General features: G+C 43.6%; 1 protein-coding gene across 1 annotated transcript in view; it reads right to left on the bottom strand.

The window, feature by feature from the left end:
• Window positions 1–23,960, bottom strand: part of DHRSX (dehydrogenase/reductase X-linked) — a 180,962-nt gene that overhangs the window by 61,823 nt on the left and 95,179 nt on the right. The window contains exon 4 of the mRNA XM_086609650.1: window positions 4,115–4,216. Coding sequence (XP_086465776.1) covers window positions 4,115–4,216 — 102 coding nt within the window. The remainder of the gene's footprint in view (window positions 1–4,114; window positions 4,217–23,960) is intronic.

The raw sequence follows: 23,960 nt of genomic DNA, 5'->3' as shown, positions 1-23,960 counted from the left end.
ATCAGATATACCATAAGCACTGTCCTCCTCCAAGAACCCAAGCTTATGTCCAAGGGATCATGTGGTGAAGGCAGTGGAGTTGGCTACTGTGACGAGGCTTTTGAGTGAGTAGTGCCTCCAGCCCTGCAGTCCATGATGAACTGAACCTTCCTCCCTAGTGCATTGCATTACAGTGAAAGAAATTACAAAAAAAAAAGGAAAGAAGGGAAAGGGAAAAGGAGAAGCCTACCAGTTAGCCTGAACCTCAGCATTTGTCTTGGATATGCTCAACACTAATGGAAAGTCAAGGGAAGCTGTTCAAAGGCTTTTGCACCAGGCCATTTCTCCTCCATTAGGGATGTTTATTTTCCTCTTGTGTACCAAGAAATCTCTTGGGCTTTCCCTATGAAACTAGTAACCAAACTAAATGCTACAGATTATTTACAAGAGACAACAAAAAGGACTGAAAAAAACCCAAACCTAGGAAAGACCTTTTAGAAGTGGAGGCTGGTGGCTTGCCAGGTGATGGTTGGAGACTAACCTAATAATATAGGAGTCTTTACAGCAGCTTTGGACGTGATCGCTTCTGTTATTTTGTTAAAGATTCAGCAAAAAGCAGAGTTGGACCATTCATTTCATTGTAGTTTCTAATAGGATTTTCTCAAACAACAGATTTCTCTTGCCAACTGTATTTGGTAACCAAGCATGAGTGAAACCAAATGCCCTTCTTTCAGGTCACAAAATACAGACTGATTCAGGCAAATATTAGTGCTAAGCTTCTTTCTTAAAAGAAGCTTTGGGCCTATGTTCCTTGGTCTCATATCATATTAGGCATATTATTCATATAACTGTTTTTGATTAAGAAGACATATTTAACAGTAATTTTCATCCATCCCGCTTCAGCAGCAGCTAGGGCAAAAATAAATCCTTTATTCAAGAGGGCCTCCTAGCTGTGCTGTTATTTCAGACCCATCAACAAGAAAAGCTTCTATATGTGTGTCAGTTATAAAAGGAGGACTAGGGAAAATGTAGGCCCTCTCAGGAAGGAAATGGGAGACCTGGTTACCTGAGATGTGAAGAAGGCTGAGGTACTCAATTACTCTTTTGCCTCAGTCTTCACTGGCATGAGCTCTAGCCGCACTGATCAAGTCACAGAAGGCAAAGGTAGGGACTGGGAGAATGAAGAACCACCCACTGTAGAAGATCAGGTCCAAGACCATCTAAGGAACCTGGAGGTGCACAAGTCCATGGGACCTGATAAGGTGCATCCGCGAGTCCTGAGGGAACTGGCAGATGAAGTTGCTAAGCCACCATCCATCCTACTTGAGAAGTTGTGGCAGTCCAGTGAAGTTTCCACCAACTAGAAAAGGGGAAACATAGCCCCCATCTTTAAAAAGGGAGAAAAGGAAGACCTGGGGAACTACCAGCCAGTCAGTCTCACCTCTGTGACTAGCAAGATCATGGAGCAGATCCTCCTGGCGGCTATGCTAAGGCACATGAAAAAAAAGGAGGTGGTTGGTGACAGCCAACATGGTTTCACTAAGGGCAAATCGTGCCTGAAAAATTTGGTGGCCTTCTACGATGGGGTTACACCATTGGTGGATAAGGGAAGAGCAACTGACATCATCTACCTGGACTTATCCAAAGCATTTGACATTGTCCCACATGACATCCTTGTCTCTAAATTGGAGAGACATGGATTTGATGAATGGACCATTCGGTGGATAAGGAATTGGCTGGATGGTCACACAACTGAAGTGTTGCAGTCAATGGCTCGACGTCCAAGTGGAGGCCAGTGATGAGTGGTGTTCCTCAGGGGTCAGTACTGGGTCCAGTGCTATTTAACATCTGTGCTGGCAACATGGACAGTGGGATTGAGTGCACCCTCAGCAAGTTTGCAGATGATACCAAGTTGTGTGGTGTTGTGGACATGCTGGAGGGAAGGGATGCCATCCAGAGGGACCTTGACAGGCTGAAGAGGTGGGCCTGTGCAAACCTCATAACGTCCAACAAGAACCAAGTACAAGGTCCTGCACATGGGTTAGGGCAATCCCAAGCACAAATACAAGCTGGGTGGAGAATGGATTGAGACCAGCCCTGAGGAGAAGGGAGGGAGCTGGTTGATGAGAAGCTCAACATGAGCTGGCAACGTGCGCTGGCAGCCCAGAAAGCCAACCGTATCCCGGGCTGCATGAAAACAAGTGTGGCCAGCACGTCGAGGGAGGTGATTCTGCCCCTCTACTGTGCTCTCGTGAGACCCCACCCGGAATACTGCATTCAGCTCTGGGGTCTCCAACATAAATACATGGAGCTGTTGGAGTGGGTCCAGAGGAGGCCATGAAAATGATCCGAGGACTGGAGCACTTCTCCTATGAAGATAGGCTGCAAGATTTGAGGTTATTCAGCCTGGAGAACTGAAGGCTCTGGGGAGATCTTATAGCAACCTTCCAGTACCTAAAGGGAGTCTACAAGAAAGCTGGAGAGGGACTTTTTACAAGGTCATGCAGTGATAGGGCAAGGGGCAATGGCTTTAAACTGAAAGAGGGTAGATTTTGATTAGATATAAGGAAGAAATTTTTTACATTAAGGGTGGTGAGGCACTGGAACAGGTTGCCCAGAGAAGTTGTGGATGCCCCATCCCTGGAAGTGTTCAAGGCCAGGCTGGATGAGGCTTTAAGCGACCTGGTCTAGTGGAAGGTATCCCTGCCTATGGCAGGGGTGTTGGAACTAGATGATCTTTAAGGTCCCTTCCAACTCAAACCATTCTATTCTATTGTATTTCTTCCCCAAGATGTTCCCAAGCCCTCACTGCACAGTCCTGGCTTTGCTCATGCAGATAACCCATGGAGGGCAGAGGATGTCTGATGGAAGCATAGATCTCAAAATCTTTTTTTTCCACAAAATGCTGGTTTTGCAAATAGTGGTGTTCCTGTCTGTGTAACAGATTGTACTCTACATCTTTAAAAGCAGGCATGCGAAACTGGAAAGATTTTGTAAACAAGATTAAATATCCACTACCTTTAATTATTGCACAATTAAAACAATGATGGTAGGCTTTTTTGACTAATCAAATAAAAACTAACATTTAACAGAACATTTTGTTAATGTTTCATATCAATCAGGAAAAAAAATACTCTTGGATTTTTATTGCAATATTTGTTTGCTACTGAGAGCTCTTTAAGGCATCAGTGAACATAACAAATCCATTTATTTACAGCACGTTTGTCCTCATAGGACTGAAGGGCTCAGAGGAAAACAAGAAACGTTCTTTGAGATGTCGTAATAAAAATACATGCAAATAATTGGGAAAGCAAGACCAGCAGCATATAACAGCAGAAAACTTCTAAAAGAAGCCTAAATTGTTGCTGGTGGCTTTTTCTCCTAGTTAAATAGACAGGTGAAAATTCCCCGTCAGGAAAGTGCATGCAGAGCATGTAGGGTTTTTGGAGGAAAATTATTGTATGGGCTGGTTTCCAAAAATACTGTGGCTATAAAACATAATTAGATGGCAAGCAGGTGAATCACAAAAGTTAAAATCCCTAAAAGTAATGAGATTCATTTGCTAATTGTACGAATGCAAGATAAATGTTGTCCTTTTAATTTGTTCTCTGACCACTGAGGATACAGCTTTATGGACAACTTTCCAGCAGCGCCTTGATCTAAGCAGTGACTGCTCTGAGGTCACTGGATAATTTGCTAGATTATATTTGATAGATTAACCCCTCAACTCAGCTCACCAGAAAGCCACAGTAAACACATGTGTTCATACAGGGAAAACATAAGGGGGGAGAAAGCCTATACACATAAAGTACAGATTTCCTTTTTTTTTTTGTATTAAGGATGCTCAGATTCTTGTGCAGTAGCATGATTTTCAGTGCTGGAGAGCTAAAAAACACAGCAAAGGAACAGGACTTGCAATAACATCACAAGCCGGGGTGGCACTGAAGTGTTCAGTCTGCTCAGCTGACAATCTCTCCAAAAAAATTCCATTTAACACCTAGAAAACATCCCTGTTAATGCATATTGTAACCTGCCGTATGGTTCACATAATCAATTTGAAATGTGAAGTGATACACGAGCGCCTCATTTGTCACATTTTCCCTTGCAGATACATGAAGAAAAAAACAGAACTCACCATTATTCACCAGGACATGGAGTGGACAATTCTTTGCTCTAAACCGCTGCACAAATTGCCGTATAGACTTCATGGAAGCCAAATCACAGTATAAAAACTCCACTGGAGGAGAAGAGGAGATGAACAAAAACAGAGTTAAGTTAGTTACAATGATATAAAAACACGCTTAAAGACATCAACAAGGGCTCCTGTGATAATGTCACCAGGTAAGCAAAGATTCTAAAAATAAACCAAGCTTTTGAAAACTATGGGCGAAGCTGGTCTAAAGTTTCTTCTTTCTCTTTCCTTCCTTCATTTCTATTTTTAAACCATTGATTCTTCGCAGAGCAAATATGAGGAATGCTGCTGCCAGAAGGTGAAGAAGGGTATCAAACACAGCAAATGTATCCCAGTCCTATTATTTTTTCTGTTGCTACCTTTTAGGAAGCTCTTCTGTGCTGTTATCAGAACACAGCAGCTGGAAATCAAATGGGGAGAAGAGAAGCCATATTAGGCACCACAATGTTTCCCTGTGTTTCTGATGGCAAATATGCTGCCCTATGTTTTTTTCCAGATTATCTGTTGAGTGTCTGTGGTCTGAACAGGGATGGATTTATAACAACATGTTATAGACCAAAGTTTTATTGAGGCAGTAGGCAAGATGAGCAACAGCGTGCCCATACAGGAACCCACCCGATGACTGATGGCAAACATGGCATCGTAAGTGATGCTGTGGCTCTGATGGACATCCAGGGACAGTTGGTGTCCAGGTCACCTGACAGCAACAGTCAATTGTGCAAATGCCTTCTGAATACGAGTGAGAGCCGTGCTGCCCCTTGGCTCCAGCAATGGCAGCATGATTTGAGAGGATCATATCTCACATGGATACTGCGGGTGGCATCCTGCCTACACCACTGATGTTGGTCAAGGGGCAGGGTGGCAGGGAGTCAGCAGTCTGCCTATGCCAACGATGTTGGGCAAGGGGCAGGGTGTCAGTGTCTCAAACTATATTTAACGCTGGTATGTTTTTATTCACGAGAAAATATGTCTCTAACAAAAGCATCCTTTGTCCAAAGCATTAGTCAGCCATTGACCTTCAGTAGAACACTACAAAATTAATTAATTAAAATAAGAAAGATTACTTAAATCCCCCAATAACTTTAAACCCATCGGATCTGAAAATTCTCCTCCTGTTGCAGTTCAGCTTTTACCTCCTGACACTCTCAGCACTGCTTCACCAGTTGCCTCACCTTGCATGACAGCCACGAACAGGGTTAGGAGTGAAAACAAGCGGTGGACAGCAGTAGTTATCCACACACAAACAATCCAAATTATTTAGAAACTCTGCAAAGGGCTTTATAAAGTATACATATTGCATGCCAGGCTTTTTGTTCATTTCAGCATTAGCTATGTTTTAAGCAAGAAAATGTGAATTTCTAGCTGATGTTATTCTCTCTTCTGGTTTGCTACATATCATGGTAGGACTCAAAGTCAGCTAGATGTTGTCAGCTCCAGCCCATCCAGACCCAGCACAATACGGCTCTGAGGTGGATTCGCCTGAACCTCTTCAATAAAGTGAGTTTTCCAAGAAAGACCAAAAGGTGTTTCTACTTTAAAAAGTCAGACAGTACTGAGCCACCTTCAGTGACTAAGTCCAGCAGAAAGGAAGGTGAAGGCTGTAAAAAGCATGCTCTCCTTGCTCACTCTGCCTTTGCAGGGTGGGTGAGTGCTTCCTGTCTGGTTTGATTTCAACAACATTCCCCAACATTGGACCTTTGAAGATTCAGCTGGACAAGAGTGCTAGGCCACCTTGCCTAGACCATGCTTTTGTCAAGAAAGGTTGGACCAGACGATCCTTGAGGTCCCTTCCAACTTGGTATTATATGATTCTATGATTCAACAGACTCCCAGATTTCCTGAGCTGTGGCAACCTCTGCAGAGATGCCTGGTCCCCAGGATGGTTTTGGCCACTACAGTGGAGGACTGGGGCTCCAGGTCCTCGCTGTGTTTTGCCCTATCCTCTCCACCCTCCCACCTCACGGCCTGAGGGCTGTTCCCCTGCGCTCCATGGGAAGGAACAGCCACCCCCTTCCTTGCATATGGCTTCCCCTACCTCTTCCTATGAAAGAAACAGCCTTTAAAAGAAAGGATAATTAAAGATATACAGTTCTTCATACACACTAAAGAAAGTCTTTCTGACAAGAACATTAAACTATTGGCCAAACAGGCTCCAACACAGGCTGCAATAAGAAATCTTTCCTGTTAGTTTTTTCCCCGGTCCATTAGTGATGTTCACTAAACTGTTTCATCCTGTCACAACTGAGGCTGTGAGCTATAATGCTTCTTTATAGTGTGTCTGTACAATAGGAGTTTAGGAAGGCCTGCAGGCACAACAGTAAGCTAAACAACAAAAGACAATCATGGCTCTTATTAAAATCCTTTACAGGAGAATAGTCCCTTCAGTTCCCTCCAGTTTTACACAATACAGGGCTTTAATAATCTTTATATATTTTGAACCTAGACAGTATTAGTCCTCTGAAGTTGTCTTAGTGAATTTATATAAATTACTCAGTGGCCTTTTCCATGAAAAAAAAAAAAAAAGAAACCTTAGAGTCCAGTTTTAAGATAGTGTAAACACATTTTTTCGAAAAGGCTGTAAAGTCATATCATTTCAATGACACTGACCCATGAATAACACTGGACAATTTCTTAAGCTCCTTATAGACCTTTAGGAGGTCTTCAATTTGTTTAATTTCACTGATGTCCTGCATCTGGAAGTGGTAAGGAAACGTAAAAGTTATTAACTCCTGTAAAAGAAGAGAGTTGTTCATGTCATTCCTCTTGTGGCCTAGCAGCTACATAAAACCACGTGAACGTCACTGTAATTGCTCAGATGCACAGAACCCAGTTGTACTAACTTATTAGGAACTAGTGCAACAACAAATGGTGCAAAGACCTAGGCAAAGCTTTATGCTGACTCTGCTGTTGCTCTACTTCTCCAGGCAGCTCATCAAGGACAGAGATTAGGGAAAGCATGATCAGCTTCTTAGGAGGCAGCCACGCATACTGCCAATGGAGGATTCCCTTTTAATACAAAATATTAATCTTGGTACAGAAGGCATCGGACTTTCATTAGCTGCAGTACTTTGTGGCATAGTCCAAGGTCGAACCACTTCACCACCCGTATGGACTGTGGCAACGTCATTGACTCTCCTGGATTTTGCTAATGACACTATACAAGCAAGGAAAGCAGGCCCCTCAGAATATTCACTAAGCTAAATTTTAATCTCTCCCCTCATCTGACTTCAAAATTGTCCTTTTCTGCATTGCCAACAACAACGGTGGTTAGATAACCAGTGTGCCAAGACGAGTGCTTTTCAGCCTGACTGGTACGATCTCATCCTTCCTGGGAATTAACTTTTTGCTATGTCTCTGTGATCTCCTCTCTCTTAATTTTGTAGTTTTGCAGAACAAATGCTATCCTTTGTTATGACTGTACCAGAGTAATGGCATACTGGGGCAAAGCTATCATTACTAAGCTTATTTACTTGTTTACTTGGGAAGCATGTCATCATTCAGTATTTGTAAAGCACTTCCCATCAAAAGATCAGAACATTCTTTGGAAAGGAAAGTAAACAAACAAATCAACCCCTAAACTTTTATTTTTGCTCAAGGGGCAGAAACATTAAGGGCCAGAGTCCTTGTTCCTGCTTATTTGTGCGTCGCAGCTCTTTTCCAGGGAGGCGGTCTCATTGGCGCGAACTCCGCGCCAACTGACGTGCCATTCCATTTGGGGAAGAGTGCCAAAACATGGCTCTAAGTCGTGTGTGGACTTAGCAACAGGGCTGTGAACAGAAACCCAGTTTCTTCTTTGTCCTGTGGTCCGAGTACTAAAATTTTTGAACATCTTGTCAGAAACAGTGATGGCAAAAGGTTTTCTGTATAGGGTAGGTATGAGCAAAAAGAATAAAGACGCATAATAACAGCAAGTAAACTGAAATATGCCAAAAATAATATTTAGGTAAGTTTCTTCTTATCTTTTTGCTTTGTCTGCCACTAGACTTCAAATTATTCAAGTACCTAATAATTGACAATAGTGGCCATTCTGCTTTTGAGTTTAATAATGTAATAGGTTTTCAAAATGAACTGGTTCCTTTGACTTTCTGTAGGCTATAAAGAACAAAAATGGGGAGTAGAATCTACATACAGAGTATCTGCAGCTAACACTACTGAAATACTCTAACTCTATCCCATTTTGTCTCTCCTTCTCCTATATTACTTCTTGCTTTCAGGTACTTCTAGAATGACAGACATGCTCATATTTCTTTCTTCTAGTGAATGTGTCCCTTGTTCTTATCTAAATAATCTTTCCAATGAAAGCAAGTGAGTACATAATTGTCAGACACTGGCTAAAATATTCACTTTGAAAATATTTTACTATTATGTTATTGCAATTTGATGAGTCAGTTGTCAGAAAGTTATTAGTTAATGAAATATAAAAGGAGCATAATTTCCCCAAAGACAGCTAGAGTTACTCATGCCATTATCCACATATGAATAGGTATGTATATGATGGTGCTACAATTGCTGCTTTGCCTAATTGCTTTCTTTCAAACATGTATCTGCCTGGTGCAGCATCTTTTCAGCAACAGAGAGGTCGGCATGATGTTTTTCTGGCTTTTCCTCAAGAAGGCCATTCGAACAGCACAAAGCCACGCTGGCTGAGCGCACATGACACCTCTGAGTACCTGCACAGTCAGTGCCTGTGCCTGTGCTGCGTACCCTCTGCTCACTCAGCCATGGCAACTGCAGTCAGAGGACCTGAAGGACAGGCACTGGTGGCTTTTGGAGAGCTTTCTGACACCGTGAGCCCCCGTGTCAGGCTCAGCATTAGGAGAGCCTGACACGGCCCCTAAGTGCTTGCACTCCCTAAAGTTTCCCCCTCAGGATCAACTTCCCATTTATGTTGTTTGCTTCTTCACGCTATTAGCACCCCTCTTTTTATACACCTATAGTAACCTTGCTTCGCTTTCCACCCCAGTCCAGTTGACTCTGATTGCACATTTTTTCTGTGTCTGTATCACAGAGGCAGCAAAAGCAAGAAACAGGAATTCTGGTTGACTATGGAAAGAAAATTCAGAAGCAGAAAGAATGGATAGATGCTACAGTGAATGATCAGGGTGTGTAACTTCTGAGACATTCACTGATCAGCTCAACACAGGAAAATGCAATGTTGAGGCTCCTGCAAAGACTACGTCACTCAGGTTTGATTTAGATCGGATGAGATGGAGGCCACCTACCAACTACCACTTTTCTGCATTCAACTCTAACTCATCATCTTGAAATTATTATGGACAGCTACAGCTCCACTTCAGCAGAAATCATAAGTCAGAGTCAACTTTCTTTTATTACTTATGTCATAGCAGTTTTCCATCATGCTTTTACTTTATCTTTTTGTGCCAGAAACACAAGCAGGGGATCCATCCTAGGGAAAACTGCAACTCTGTCTAGAAGGGCAGGGAGCTGAGAACTCGTAGTTCATGGTGGAAAGAGGGCTACAGAAAGGATTGCTTGGCCTGTTCCCATTTGCCACCCATCTATCCAGTATCTGAAGATACCAGCAGGAACAGCAACTTCTCCAGCAAGGCACAAAGAATGATTCCTAGACAAGATAATAAAAAATATTGCTCAGTAGTCACATATTCATGCTCAAAAACATGTTGCAAAAGCTCTACACAGCTCCCTTGTTCTCTGGCTGCTGTATCTCCACAGGGGTCACTGATGACTTTGGCCTATCATCTGCTGTTCCGCCTCACAGAGTTATACTTTGACATGTGCACAGCCGCAAGGAGAAATGTCATTCTGCTTGTGAAAGAACTCAGTATGCTTCTGAGCACCTGGACAGTGCAACAGAGATGATGTTTATCAGAAAGTGCTCTTAATGAGGCAAATATCTACCATCTGATAGATGCTGCCTTGCAGAGCTAGAGAAGCTCTGTCAGTAAGATGGCAGGTAGAAATGAAGTGGAACAAATCCCAGGAGAGAAAAAGCATGAACCGTGAGGAGGAGAAGACATAAAGCAGTACTGACCGGAGCCTCCTTCCCTTTTGTCCCTGCACTGTCCTTGCTGACACCAATAAACAGTGGCTTTGGCTGGTCCGGTCTTCAGAGACAAGCTTGGTATCTCTCTTCTCCTGTGGTCCTCTCACCAAAGTAACGTATCCCAGAATCAGCTCGTCTTTCTCAGCAATCTCTGCTCATCTGCTTACACGTCTTCCAGCCAAAACAAAAGTCGTCAATCAAAATAGGGCTGTCAAGGGAGGGGAATGAACTTCTGGAAATTTTGACCAGCTGAGCTCAAAACTGTGGCTGTTACACAATAACACTGTGAGTGGAAAATGCAAAAGGACTTCTAGGCAGCTAACATAAACCTGAGGTTTATCAGTTTATGAACTGGGTATGTGTGGAAGAACACAAGCCCTCGTCAACAGAACATGACTCCTGTTAACAGAATTTTCCTACATTGTCCGGGACTAACATGAAGGCTGGGATGCAAGTCTTTCTCAGATGTGCATGATGACAGGACATTGCATGCTATTCAGGACTACAAGATGCTTACTTTAAAAGGACCTCTAGGAAAACAAAAACAAATAAAAACCCACAGGTAAATAAGGTGTGTACCAGCCAATTGTATATAGAGCTGTACAATGAGAGACAGTCATCATAAATGCAGCAAGCACAGCGTGTCCTATTTATGCCGTGCTCCTGCCCTTGTGCACTTGATGACCTCTCTGGCTTCTACACCACACGCACTCCAGAATCTCCTCCGTTCTGCATTAGCAGCCAAGATTCACAGGAATTAAATATTAAATTGATTAATGCACAGAAAATTCTAGTACATGTAATCATACCTATGGCACTGGTTGACCCTTAATTCCAGCTGTGGTTATGGTGACAATTTGCAGAACTTTGGCTTCTAATGCTTCAAACTATTCTACATATGTGACTAGGGACCAAAATGTTGACTGTGGCCTGTTGTGCATCTTACAAGTTCCCCCTCGGTCTTCTCCTCTGTCGTTTCTTAGCCTGAATAATTTTGTGGCATTTTTTCAGATCACTGAACTTTCGTAGACCGTTAATAGAAATAATAAACCATGGCTCACTCTAGCACAGATTTACTGTTCAAGCTGATGCTTGTGGTATGCCATTGAAGAAAAAGGCAGATGGAACATATCCATCTGGCAAAGCGTGTGAACGCGCTGCCATGGATCAAAATAGTGAGCATATTTATAAGACATACGGTTTGGGTACAGTCATTAAAAGATACACTCATAACTTCAGTTAGACTGGTTGGTCTACGGCCTTCCAGCAGGCAAGGGAGAGCACCTAAATTCAGCTGCTCCTTCTCTGAGTCATCCATTCTAGTGCCACTAGCTTTAAAGGCAGTCTAAAGAGATTAGCTTCCTGTGCCTAAAGTTAGCCTTTGTGAGCAGCCTCTATGTGTCCTCCAGCCTACTAAGTGAAAAAAGAGCTCTGCATCACTGTTCACAACATAAACAGAAATTCACATTGGACAAATATTAGTAATTCATGCCTTTTTTTTTTTTCCTCAGGTTGGTTTGGACATTGTCTGCTCAAACAGCTATTGTAAAAAAGGTGTTTCATGGTGCCATTTCTTAATGACATAGCCTTAACCTATTGTACTAAGAGAAATGGGGAAAAAATACTTCAGCTTTCTGAGGGATGCTTTCTCTCTCAGAGGTGGAAGAGTAAAATGAAAAAGAAATTTGCTCTTGGAAACTGAGCAATCCAACTTAGTTACTTTCTACTTGTACAAGAGAAATGTGTCATCTAATCCACTGATCCTTTAACTCATTAAATTCAACAAACACTCCAGTAGCTCTTGAGTACTGGTTAATCAAAATAAGCAAAATTCCAGGGTAAGAACAGTGTCGCCAGAGCACCGGGACATAACAGCAGTACAAAAAGGAGGCAGTCCATGTAAAGCCACAGACACGCCCCTGCGTGACTCTGCAAATTGCACCACCAGGTAGGACATTATTTAAATACGCTCCCATATTAGCACAATTCCTACAGACATAGCACACTCTGGGTTTTCCAAACATGCAAGTAGTGCTTTGCTATATAATATTTGATATTTTTCGTTCAGCAGGCACAGGGCTTGAAAAGAAATAAGCTCCCATGAACTTGTCAGAAGAGTAACCTTAGGAAGTAGTGGCAGCAGGACGAGAGCAGTGGGATCCATAGCCAGTTACCAGGGTGAGAACGGTTATCTCAGCTTCCCGTGGGTAAAATGTCCTCCAGATTATTGACTGAGGAGGCTTTATGTTTTCAGAATCGCAAATACAATAATAGACACATACAAAATCTCCTCATACGCTTGCTGGAAATTAGATGCCACCTCCCTCTTCCTCCTCATGAGTTCAGGTGCGCATCACCCAGGTCTCTGACTGCAGAGAGACAAAGTCCTTTCATGTCCTCTCTTGTTGCTATGGGAAGACTTTGTTTTTACCCTACTGAATAACTGTTTTAGGAACCCCTTCTGTCATCATGTCTAGTATCTACCGGTGCGCCTTCACATGGGTTGAAAGGAAGCATGATTTTGGCAACTTCATACGCCCATTTAGGGCTCCGTGGAGAAATGGCAGGAAAATGACAGGGCCACACCAGTTTCACAATGGCGCTGATATTTTTGGGGAAAAAAAAAAAAGTAGCAGTGGAAATGCTTCTCATATCTCTTTCTGAGGATTGAGGAAGGCAGCCTTGATCCCATTTACAGCTAAGTTATGTTTTCTTCCTTCCACAGGTAACAGAACCAAAAGGACGGACCCAGGTAAAATCCCTCTGCCTCATGGGGACAGAAGAGCTCACAGTGAGCATCTGAAGATTTAGCATTTACAGACAGAATAGAAGATGGTTTAGAATATCCTCATTCCTATTATTTACCCTTTCAGATGCCTTTTCCTTTTGCTCCCTGGTGAACAGATTTTTATATTAAATTTCATTGCTATATTCTGTGAATTGCAGATATGTTTCTTTTTCTTCTTGGGTGACATTTACTCCTTTAAGTGGCTTATCTCTACACTGTGACTTATATCTCATTTAAAACCTCAAAATATATGGCACATATGTAATACACACATTACAGTGTCCTCATATTGACACTCTCCACCAGCAATGAAACTCAAGTAAAGAGCTTTTTGGAAGTTAACAGAGTCAAGCTGTTAAAGAAGATAAAAGTCAGCAAGGTTTTTACACAATGACAAAATGAAAATGTACTTCAAAGAAAGCTAGAAGCATGAGTCTTCCTAGAAAAGATGCTGAGTCCTCAACTGATTTAAACTGGTATAGTGCTGCAAAGTATATGGAGCTATCCTTGTTTTCAGTTTCTCAGCTCTGGACTTGCACATCCCCAATGCATCTTAGAATCATAGAATCATAGAATGGTTAGAGTTGGAAGGGACCTCAAAGATCATCTAGTTCCAACCCCCCTGCCATGGGCAGGGAAACCCTCCACTACACCAGGTTGTCCAAAGCCTCATCCAACCTGGCCTTGAACACTTCCAGGGATGGCGCATCTACAACTTCCCTGGGCGACCTGTTCCAGTGTCTCACCGCACTCTGAGTGAAAAATTTCTTCCTTATAGCCAATCTAAATCTACCCTCTTTCAATTTAAAGCCATTGCCTTTTGTCCTATCACCACAGGCCCTTGTAAAAAGCCCCTCTCCAGCTTTCCTGTAGGCCCCCTTTAGGTACTGGAAGGCTGCAATAAGATGACCCTGGAGCCTTCTCTTCTCCAGGCTGAACAGCCCCAACTCTCTCAGTCTGTCTTCATAGGAGAGGTGCTCCAGCCCTCGGATCATCTTTGTGGCCCTCCTCTGGACTTGTTCCAGCAGCTCTGTGTCCTTCTTGTGTTGGGGAATCCAGAGTTGAATGCAGTATTCTAGGTGGGGTCTCAGGGTCTCACAAGAGAAGAGTAGAGGGGCAGAATCACCTCCCTCGACCTGCTGGCCATGCTTCTTTTGATACAGCCCAGGATACGATTCGCGTTCTCGGCTACAAGTGCACATTGTCAGCTCATGTTGAGCTTCTCATCCATCAGCACTCCCAAGTCCTTTTCCTCAGGGCTGCTCTCAATCCATTCTCTGCCCAGCCTGTACTTGTGCTTGGGATTGCCCCGACCCACGTGCAGGACCCTGCACTTGGCCTTGTTGAACTTCATGAGGTTCCCACAGGCCCACCTCTCCAGACTGTCAAGGTCCCTCTGGATGGCATCCCTTCCCTTCAGCATGTCCACAACACCACACAACTTGGTGTCATCTGCATACTTGCTGAGGGTGCACCCGATCCCACTGTCCATGTCTCCAACAAAAATATTAAACAGCACTGGTCCCAGTACTGACTCCTGAGGAGCACCACTCATCACTGGCCTCCGCTTGGACATTGAACCGTTGACCACAACTCTTTGAGTGCAACCATCCAGCCAATTCCTTATCCACCAAGTGGTCCATCCATCAAAACCACGTCTTTCCAGTTTAGAGACAAGGATGTCATGTGGGACAATGTCAAATGCTTTGGATAAGTCCAGGTAGATGATGTCAGTTGCTCTTCCCCTATCCATCAATGCTGTAGCCTCATCATAGAAGGCCACCAAATTAGTCAGGCAGGATTTGCCCTTAGTGAAGCCATATTGGCTGTCACCAATCACCTCCTTATTTTCTATGTGCCTTAGCATAGTCGCCAGGAGGATCTGCTCCATGATCTTGCCGGGCACAGAGGTGGGACTGATTGGCCTGTAGTTCCCCGGGTCTTCTTTTTTTCCCTTTTTAAAGATGGGGGCTATGTTTCCCCTTTTCCAGTCATTGGGAACTTCACCAGATTGCCACGACTTCTCAAATATGATGGATAGTAGCTTAGCAACTTCATCTGCCAGTTCCCTCAGGACCCACGGATGCACCTCATCAGGTCCCAGATCTTGGGTTGCGTAGCTTAAAAGTTAAGATATTGAATCACTTGTCTAATTTGACGATCAAGGACAGTTACATGCATATGAAAGAGTATCAGTGAGGACAAAAAAAGGCACAGCGATCTTTTGCTGGCAGCCTTCTCCTTCAGAATATTTTATTAAACATGTACCCTGACTAAAACATGCACCAGCACTCATCTTGAGCTGTTGCCCTCTTGACTTGCAGAGTTTCTTTTCTATATGAACAGCTTACTGTTCAGAAGCAAGTGCAATTTATTTATTCAAAACACTTTCTCCAAGCTAGCCAATCCCTACCAAATTCAGTTTAGTTTCCAGTTAACTACTTTGCTCATATCTTTACACCCCTAAATCTTGCTTCCCTCAGCCTCTCTTATTTATTTATTCTTTAATGTGAAAGTCTACTTTCTTTACCTTACAAAATAAAAAAAGAAGCCCTTGTGTTCCCAATGTATTCATTTTGGAGAGAGAAACACAAGCTTCAGTGAAGAAGAGGCTGTTCAGAAAGTCAAGAGTTTACTAAAACAGGGCTACCTTAATTACAGGCACTCTTAGAGCCATAATATATGTAGAACAGACTTTGTTTTAGTTGCTACAGCGCTGAACCTCCAAATCCAATTAGCCTGCTTTTGGACTGAAATAGCTTAGTGCTGATGATGCCCCAGTTCCCACAGTGGCCCAGAACTGAGCTGGGCCACGTGGTCGTCATTGGTGCGGGTTTGACTTCTCTTGTGGATGTAATTGTCAAGAGATGTGAACTGCTTGTAACCTTTAGTCTTTTAAATTTTACCTGCTGTTATTGATTTTTAAAAATAGATTAAGACCTTCTGTGCTATTTTACAGCAAGTACCAAAGGTTTTAGTCAAAACTCAGAGTGCAACCAGCATGTCCTAGTCTGCCATGCAGCAACTTTTCTTCATAAGCCAACATCAAATATATACTTGGAGATCTGAAAAAAAAAATCCCTTCCAGTAGGACCTGTTTGTCAGTACACTATCAAGATATTTCATACATGAAATCAACTTCCAATTCATGGCCAGACTTTAACACCAGAGAATCATTATGTGATGGCAAAACAAGTCTCTGATTTGCCACGTTTCCTGAAAAGAGCATGCATTTTCTGAGTATAGCTGCTTACCATTTCAAAACCACCAAAATAAAAACCTCCAGTGTGAAGAAGTATGTTTGTAATAAGCTTTGGTATTGTCACAAAAACACCTCAGCAAATATTCTGCTCCACGCCCTCTGAGGTAACACAGAGAGGCTGGTACTGTCTCTGCTTTGTAGCACTTCAAGGACAAAAACCTTGCAGAGCCAAAGGAAATAAAACAAAGAAGAAGGGAACAATATTTCCAAGCTCCAGCAAGAATCACTTGGAGTAGTCTAAAATACAACATCTTTTGTTCTAGACATGAGAACTATCCATAAGACATACTTCTGCAAGCACTACCTTCCTTTTCCCCAGAAGTTTTATGCATTTTCCCTCATGTCAGTCCTAGCACCCGTGCATCGAGCTTGAGCAGCTCTCAGATCTGGCCTTCAATCAACCTTTTCTTCTCCTTTTTATCTTTTTTGGAGATAGTCTTCACATGGATCAGCGAGTCACCCCTCCTTTCTGGCAGCAGAGCTGACAGAGGGGAGGCAGCAGGAGCAGGCAGCTGGGGTGGAGGAGACACGAGAGGTGAGGGCTGCCCCTCCCACCAGCCGTGCAGCTTTAGGGTCAGCTTAGTCACAGCTAACCTGGTTTCTGATCACCCAGTGGGGTGGCTGGTCTCCCCTCACATCCCTGCCACTCTCTCTTCCTTCTACGCAGGTCTGCTGCTGTAACTGCTTGTCCTGGCTCATGCTAAACTATAGCTGGCATGTTATCAAGGTTATGGTAAGGGAACATAAACGACCTTGGGTAGCAATGTCATCATCCTTTCCCACTCCTCCAAGAATCAGGATGCATAGGCTTACTTTTTCCTTTTCTCCAGATCTGACACTAGGCTGTTTCTCTTTCATGCTTAAGCAAGCTTAGGTCTGTAGAGGGCTTCTAATCTATGATTCATCTGACCTGTTTCACAAATCTAGTTTAAGATGAGATGAATCATGTCCTACAACTGTTTATTCCTCTCCACAGACTGCAAAAAGAGCTTGGGGACACTGACTCAGATTTAAACCTCTGCATTATAAACCTCAAAAATTAGGTGATTTGAATCCCAGCATTCAGTTTCAACTAATAATGAACAGAGAATGAGAGAAAAATCAGAGAACTGGGCACGCGTGCAGATGACTCACTGTTTTTCACTGTACTCAAGATTAGGAAAAAAAAAAGAGATTGAGAATTTCCAGGAGGATCTTGCCAAAGGCTCACAGATAGCTGGGTAACACAAAGAAACTTCACGCTGGAAAAAGATAAGGAGTCTTGCAGGGAGTGTTTAAATTCTTCTCATATTGTGAATGCCGCTGGAATAACTGCGACTTCTCAGCACAAATATTGAGATATCATTGCACGCTCTAATTGACGAACACATCCTGAGAGCGGAAGAAGGTGAAGACAATTGTGGCAATTGGGTTTGGTGTCGCTATGTACCTACACGCACGTAACTGACACCAAACTTAAGCAAACTGCAAGACATAATCGTTTCTAAAAGAACGACAGTATAGTTATGCATCCCAGGTGAGAACTGGAGCTTTTGCTGCTGCTCTATAAATCACACAGCTCTCGCAGCTACTCATCTGCTGAAGAGATCTTACTAGCTAGCAAGGTGATAGGAGAAAGAAGTGCAGAAGAATAAAATGCCAAGAATAGAACCAGTCTGTTGATTGCTGCTTCAGAGGCTGCCCTGTGTGCTGGACTCCACCTCTTTTCTCTTTTTACTTCTGTATGAATAGGTTTTTCTTATTATTTTCAGGGATGTATTCATATAAGACAGGCTTTTTTATTCTTTTGATATAAATTCATCTTTAGCAAACTTTAGACCTCCCCACCCTGTTTTCTTACTTTGCTATTCTTCTCATCTCACCTCCCTTGTTGGTCCTCCAGAACTTTCAACATGATCGCTCTAATGTAGTGTCCCTGTTTAGCAAGGGGCTTTCAAGCACTTATCTTCCATAGCAGTTCCCTGCTAATGGTGACCTGGAATTTCAGGCAATGTAAGCCAGAGACGCTGAGCAAGGAGCCACAGGGTTCTTCTCCCCTGTCTCAGTATTCAGTGCTTCTAGTATTTTCACTCTTCTTTAAGGCAGACTGACTTTCGGACATCTGAGTAATTCTTACTCTTAGGAATGTGCATCCTGTGTATTGTCTAGTCTCAACTCATGAGATAACCAATGATAACCAATTTCATTAGATGGTTTGTTGAAATTCTTCCTTTCATCAGAAGAAATATCCCTGGGAAGGCTATGTCCAGCTGGAAAGGGTACACTCTCATTTGGGGACTATTTAGGAAAGAAACAAATACTTTTAACTGCATAAACCCCCTTTTTCAGGAAAAACAAAACTAAATATTTTTTCTAAAGGTGCAGCTTGGGGAAGGTAACAGGTGAACAAAAAATGGATACTTAAGTCTTTCTCCTGTTCAAAAATGCAGCTTGAGCATGACGGTCTTTGGCACGGCCCTTTACACCTTATCTCTAGAGAAAGGACTACCTGTGCAGGTAAGTGTTTGCATTCTTATTTAGTCTTCAGACTTCCCAGAGATACTTTCATCAGCTAAACTCATTTTTAAAAAGGGATGGTGAGATACTTTTCCAGGTCTGAATTTCTCACCCTCAAAAGGAGTGCAAGGTATGGAGCAATGCATTAGTTGTGCTACAGTGACAGCAGCTGAGCTGCCTGGATTGGTCGACAGAGATGTAGAGCTAAGGTAAAAGCAAAACAAAAGTGTGAATCTATTTCTGTATGCAGCTGCTCTCTAGTTAGTGGGGAGGAAACCAGCAGTAAGTAGAAGGGTCTGTCTTTTGTGAGGCAACAGTCACAGTAATTTTTTTTTCCTTTGGTGCACACCCTTCAGGGACAAGTCTTTAAGAGGGGGGAGGGAAAGAACAGATTCTCGCTAGTCTGCTTATAGCCAAGTATAACTCAAATATAGGTAAACGAGATTTTTTTTCCATTCTTCTACGTAAGAAAAATAAACTCAGAAAGACAAACCTCTCTTAAATTTTGCATCCTCTGCAGGGAATTAATAATGCATGAAATGATTCTTCCTGCATGACTCTTTCTGATGCACTATTGGTGTTTGGTTAATGAAGAAGCTAGGAATTCTTCTCACCATAGATTACAATTTCTAATACAGTAATAGATGTGATCCTGATGCTACAAAGAAGGGGAGCAGAGAACTGCAACTGGCAGGATACTGGATCTAAGGACTTAAAAGGTTTTTGATTTCTGCTCAATGCCTAACTAACCTCTTTTTGGGAAGATAACCCTCCACATATTGGGAAAGAAATCAGATAGTAACTTTTATGCAATCAAGCATGCTATTCTAGCAGACTACCTTTAAACAGCAGGTCTGGATCTGAATGCTACCTTTCGAATACATTTTGAATTGCTGCAGAGCCCCAGATTAGCAGCGCTGCAAGATCAAAAGGCTCTGATGCAAAATTTTGGTGCAGCATGCCGCAACATATAAAAACCACACTGCCTGTTTTTAGCAGATTCTCACCCACCGTAGTGTCTCCTTACGTCTATGTTTAGGGCTCAGCTCAACTCGGGCTGAATGCAGCCTCTGACGCCACGACGCGCGTTGCGCAACCCACCCCGGTGCTGGGTAGGGTGGTGGGTCCCCTTCCCGTCTCCACTCCCTTGCCTTGGAAAGGGCAGCGCCGCTGCCCCAGCATCCATCCAGGAAAGTGCGTCAGTTCTGCCTGCAGGAAAGCAGGGAGCAGGGACACAGGGAGACTTGGAGCGACCACCCAGTCCTGGATTCCCACCTGGGCATGGGGGCTGTGTGCTTCCTCCGGTTACTTCACAAAAGTAACACAGATCTCCTCAACCACTATTTCTGGGGATGATGTAAACTTGCTTAGCTGTGTATAAAGCTCTGGAACAACATATTTTTAATGGGCAGGTAGAAGGCTAATTTAAGGGTAAATTATATATTTGACATAGCAGCTTCGCTGCTTTGTTGTTTGGTTCTTTCAGGCTACTTGGATGGCAGCCATCAGTGCTCTGTGATTTATCTCTATTTAATTTTTCCACTTTTTCAGACCCTTGGCTGTTGGTAATTCGATTTCTGGCAACTGCAAACATTCAGTCCCTATTATAAGTCATACCCCCAAGGCAGACATACCGCCATCTGCACTGTAACGGTGGTGGTAGCTAGTGGATGTGAAGAGGCAAATGTCTGGATGCCACTTGGGCTCTGAAACAGCTTTAATACACAAATGATGTACAGACTAGAAATACCCTCTGAATTCAAATATAAGCCTCTCAGAAACATTAGGGTACTCTCCCAGGGGACCCATCCACCCAGTGCTTGACTTTTGCATATTGCTTGTCCTGACAGCTTTAAATGGATGCAGAAAACTAAGGATTTTCCTTTGCCCAGTCTCCAAAATCATCAAAGAAGGAACTAATCCCCATCCAGTCATCCTTCATACACACTCGCTTCACTTCCCTCATCTTTATCCTCTCTTCCCAATCTCCATGCTCCCCAGAAGAAATCTTCTTTCAGGAGGTTTGTGCTTGCAGCAAACCATCAATTTGCGCTTTCTTGGGAAATATATCCCTTTCCAGCTGCCAGCAGCAGCTCTCTGTAGGCTGCAGGCACAGCGCAGCGGCACAAGGTGCTGCTGTGTGTAAGAACTGGGAGGCATCATCCCTTCTCCAGCAAGCCTGGAAACGATACAAGTCTTGACCTGAATTAAAGAGGGATGATTATATTTTAGGCAGAAATTACCCCAAAATCTTTCTAAAAAGCTTGACAAGGATGTAGTTTACAGACAGCAAGCTGGAAAGAAAACATTGAAATAGCTGAATTATGCCCACCAACACTTGCAGCATAGGGCCCCAAGCAAACAGAGGGAGCCTCGCCCCACGCTGGGTGTTGCACAGATCAGCATCAGTATAGCCCACCTTTCTGACCTCGTGTGTGGCACAGGGCCTGACACTACAGCTATTCATTCCCAGGTCAAACCTATAATTTCTCAGTGAGCTGTGGCACAGCTTGATGAGCTACTAGCTGAGGGAAGCTGGCGAGAAACAAGGATGCTACTTCTCCACGGGGCTAGTTGTCTTGAGATGTGGAAAATCTGTGTGGCCGTGGTTGCATCTTCCTGTCCTCTGATGAGAAAGGAAGACAACTGGGGTTATCTTGGATGGTAAACAAGGGGGTGGAGAGTTGTTCTTGACATCACTGGAGAATTTCTTTGCTCCTTACTATGCCTCCTTGGATAAATATTTAGATTTATAAACTGCAAGTTTATTGGTATTTCCTAAGCAGAGATTCACCTGACATTATCCAGGCAGAGTTTCATCTGTGTGATAGTTTGATGTGGGGGGGGGGTGTTCTGGTGGCAGGGGAGGGGATTTGCTCCCTGTGCCACCAGATCTGAGTCCCATCCCCTCCCCGGGGGGTTGAGCCAAATCGGCGCCTCTGCGAATGGCCCTATTTAAGTTGAGACAAAGGGGCGGGAAGGGGCTTTTTTGCTCAGGAGCGAGGAGAGAGCAGGAGGGCGCTGCCCTCGCTCCCGGCTCCCGGCCGAGCGGCCGCTCGGGCCCGGGCCGGCGCCATGTGCTCAAGATGGCGCCGGGGAGCCGCATGGGGGACTCGGTAAGCGCCCCACTCCCGGGGTGCCCGCCGGGCCGAGCTCCCCCAGAGAGGATTAATATCTAAGAGAAGACAACCACAACGACCGGGTCAGCAAAGATGGAGCAGGAGGAGGTGTACTGGAGCTGAGGCTTCCCTTGCAAATCGGTGTGAGATGGCAGGCGGCCCCCCTGCAGCCAGGGTGTACTCGGCGGAGCAGCGACCCACTCGTGGCCCGTGGAGAAACCCACGTCGGGAAGGAGATGCCTGAGCCCAGGAGAGGTCATGGAGCAGGGGATGCGCGACCAGGTACTGTTGATAATGGGGCATGGAATGCACGACGAGGTCATGGAGGCATCTGGAGACCGTGGGACGACCCACGCCGACGCGAGTGGCAGCAGCTCCCTAAGAGGCCGAGACTGGTAAAGCCCGAACTGGTGCGATCCATGGGGAAGGATTGCAATCCTGCGGGCAGGACTTACTTTGGAAAAGTTTGGGGACTTTTTCTTTGTGAGTAGGGGATCCACCGAAGCAAGGGAAAAATGGTGTAAAGACTCCTCCTCCTTTAAGAAAGGAGCGGCAGTGAACAACATAGATGAACTGACCTGTACTCCCCCATTCCCTGTCTCCCTGCGCCGCTGGGGGGAAGGCAGAGCCAGGAACGAAAGGAAAATAGGGGGTGGGGAGGTGTTGTTTTAAGATCGGGCCTTGTTTTCTCTTTTCTCCTCTCAAGTAACCGGTTTCGTTCCCTTGTCTCCTGTTAAGTAACTGTTAATAAATTGTTTTGTTTTTATGAAGAAAGCCTGAGTCATGTTTTGCCCGAGACCATGTTTGGTGGGTGCTCCCTTTCGGTTCTTGTCTCGACCCTCAGTCCAAAAAAAAAAACCACGACAATCTGTCTCTACCCAAACGGTTCAGTATCTGTCTAATAACATATCTTCAAAGTTTCTGGTCTTCACGGTGAGAAAGTTGTAATTTGCTCCTTTTTGATAGGCACAGCTATCTATAATACACATGCAAACCGTCTGCATGGATGACTTCCCACAGTGTTCGGCCTTCATTTCTGTTTTAAAATTACCTTCCCAAAGAGAATGAGGTGAAGCAGAAAGACTTCAGGCCCACTAACACTCATTCTCTATTAAACTGTTATTAAAGTCATGAGAAAAAGGTAAATCAATCACAAACATTTCCTGACCCTATTCTGGAAACAACTGCATTCTCGTTCTCTGAAAACGCTTCTTTGCCCTTGCCTCAGCTAAGTCAATGAGGAAGAAAGAGAAGCCCGAGCCAGAGAGAACAGAGAACAATTTAAGACATTTGGGCAACCTGGAATGTAATTTTGCTAGAGGGTAATATTCACTTTCCACATAATTTTGTTTTTGCAGAATAAACGACTTGTTACAACTTGGCAATGCTTCTCAGGAGATTTAAATTTCTAACAGAAAAAAAAACATTTTAAGATGCTTGACTTGCATTGTCCCAAATTACTACATTCTTCAGCTCTAATCAACCTGGTTTTGATTATTGCTCTTTTAAGATATATTTTCTTAGCATAAGCAGAAGTTACATTGTCTCTGCATAAGCTGTGACTCACAGCTATGATCTTATACTACTTTAATGTAGGACTGTTTACAAAACTTGCTTAAAAAACCTGTGTATTCAACCAGTACATCAGCAAAAATTTTTAAAAAATTAAATTATTTTTTTCAAAACTACCAATGCTGACACCTACTTTATCACTGGCAACTGTGGCTACAATATCCAGCCAGTATTTTTTTTACTTCAAATGGAGGAGCAGGAACCAATAAAAGGCCAAAAGTGTGCAATCAAGGTAAGTAAGTGATGGCTCATGACATTTCATAAGTTACAGGTGATGTTTCATTCATGAAGTTAAGGAAAAGACATCTGTACTCCATTCTTGGAGCAGGGAGTCCTCCCACGATCCTCTAGATTGACTGGGTTAGTTAGCCCACAATGAGTGGTTTCGTGTTCTTCTTGGCCCTTGGCTTCCTGACTACTACATTTTGTGTCTGAGCTGAATCCACATTTAGGAAGGGACAGTTTATGCTGCCCCTTTTTTTCCTGGGAGTAGGGTCGTGGTGCATTTTGGATAATATCTGGCAGGA

The sequence above is a fragment of the Tauraco erythrolophus genome, chromosome 1, assembly GCF_009769465.1.
Source record: "Tauraco erythrolophus isolate bTauEry1 chromosome 1, bTauEry1.pri, whole genome shotgun sequence".
Lineage (NCBI taxonomy): Eukaryota > Metazoa > Chordata > Aves > Musophagiformes > Musophagidae > Tauraco > Tauraco erythrolophus.
This window is presented reverse-complemented; position numbering and strand designations above follow the sequence as displayed.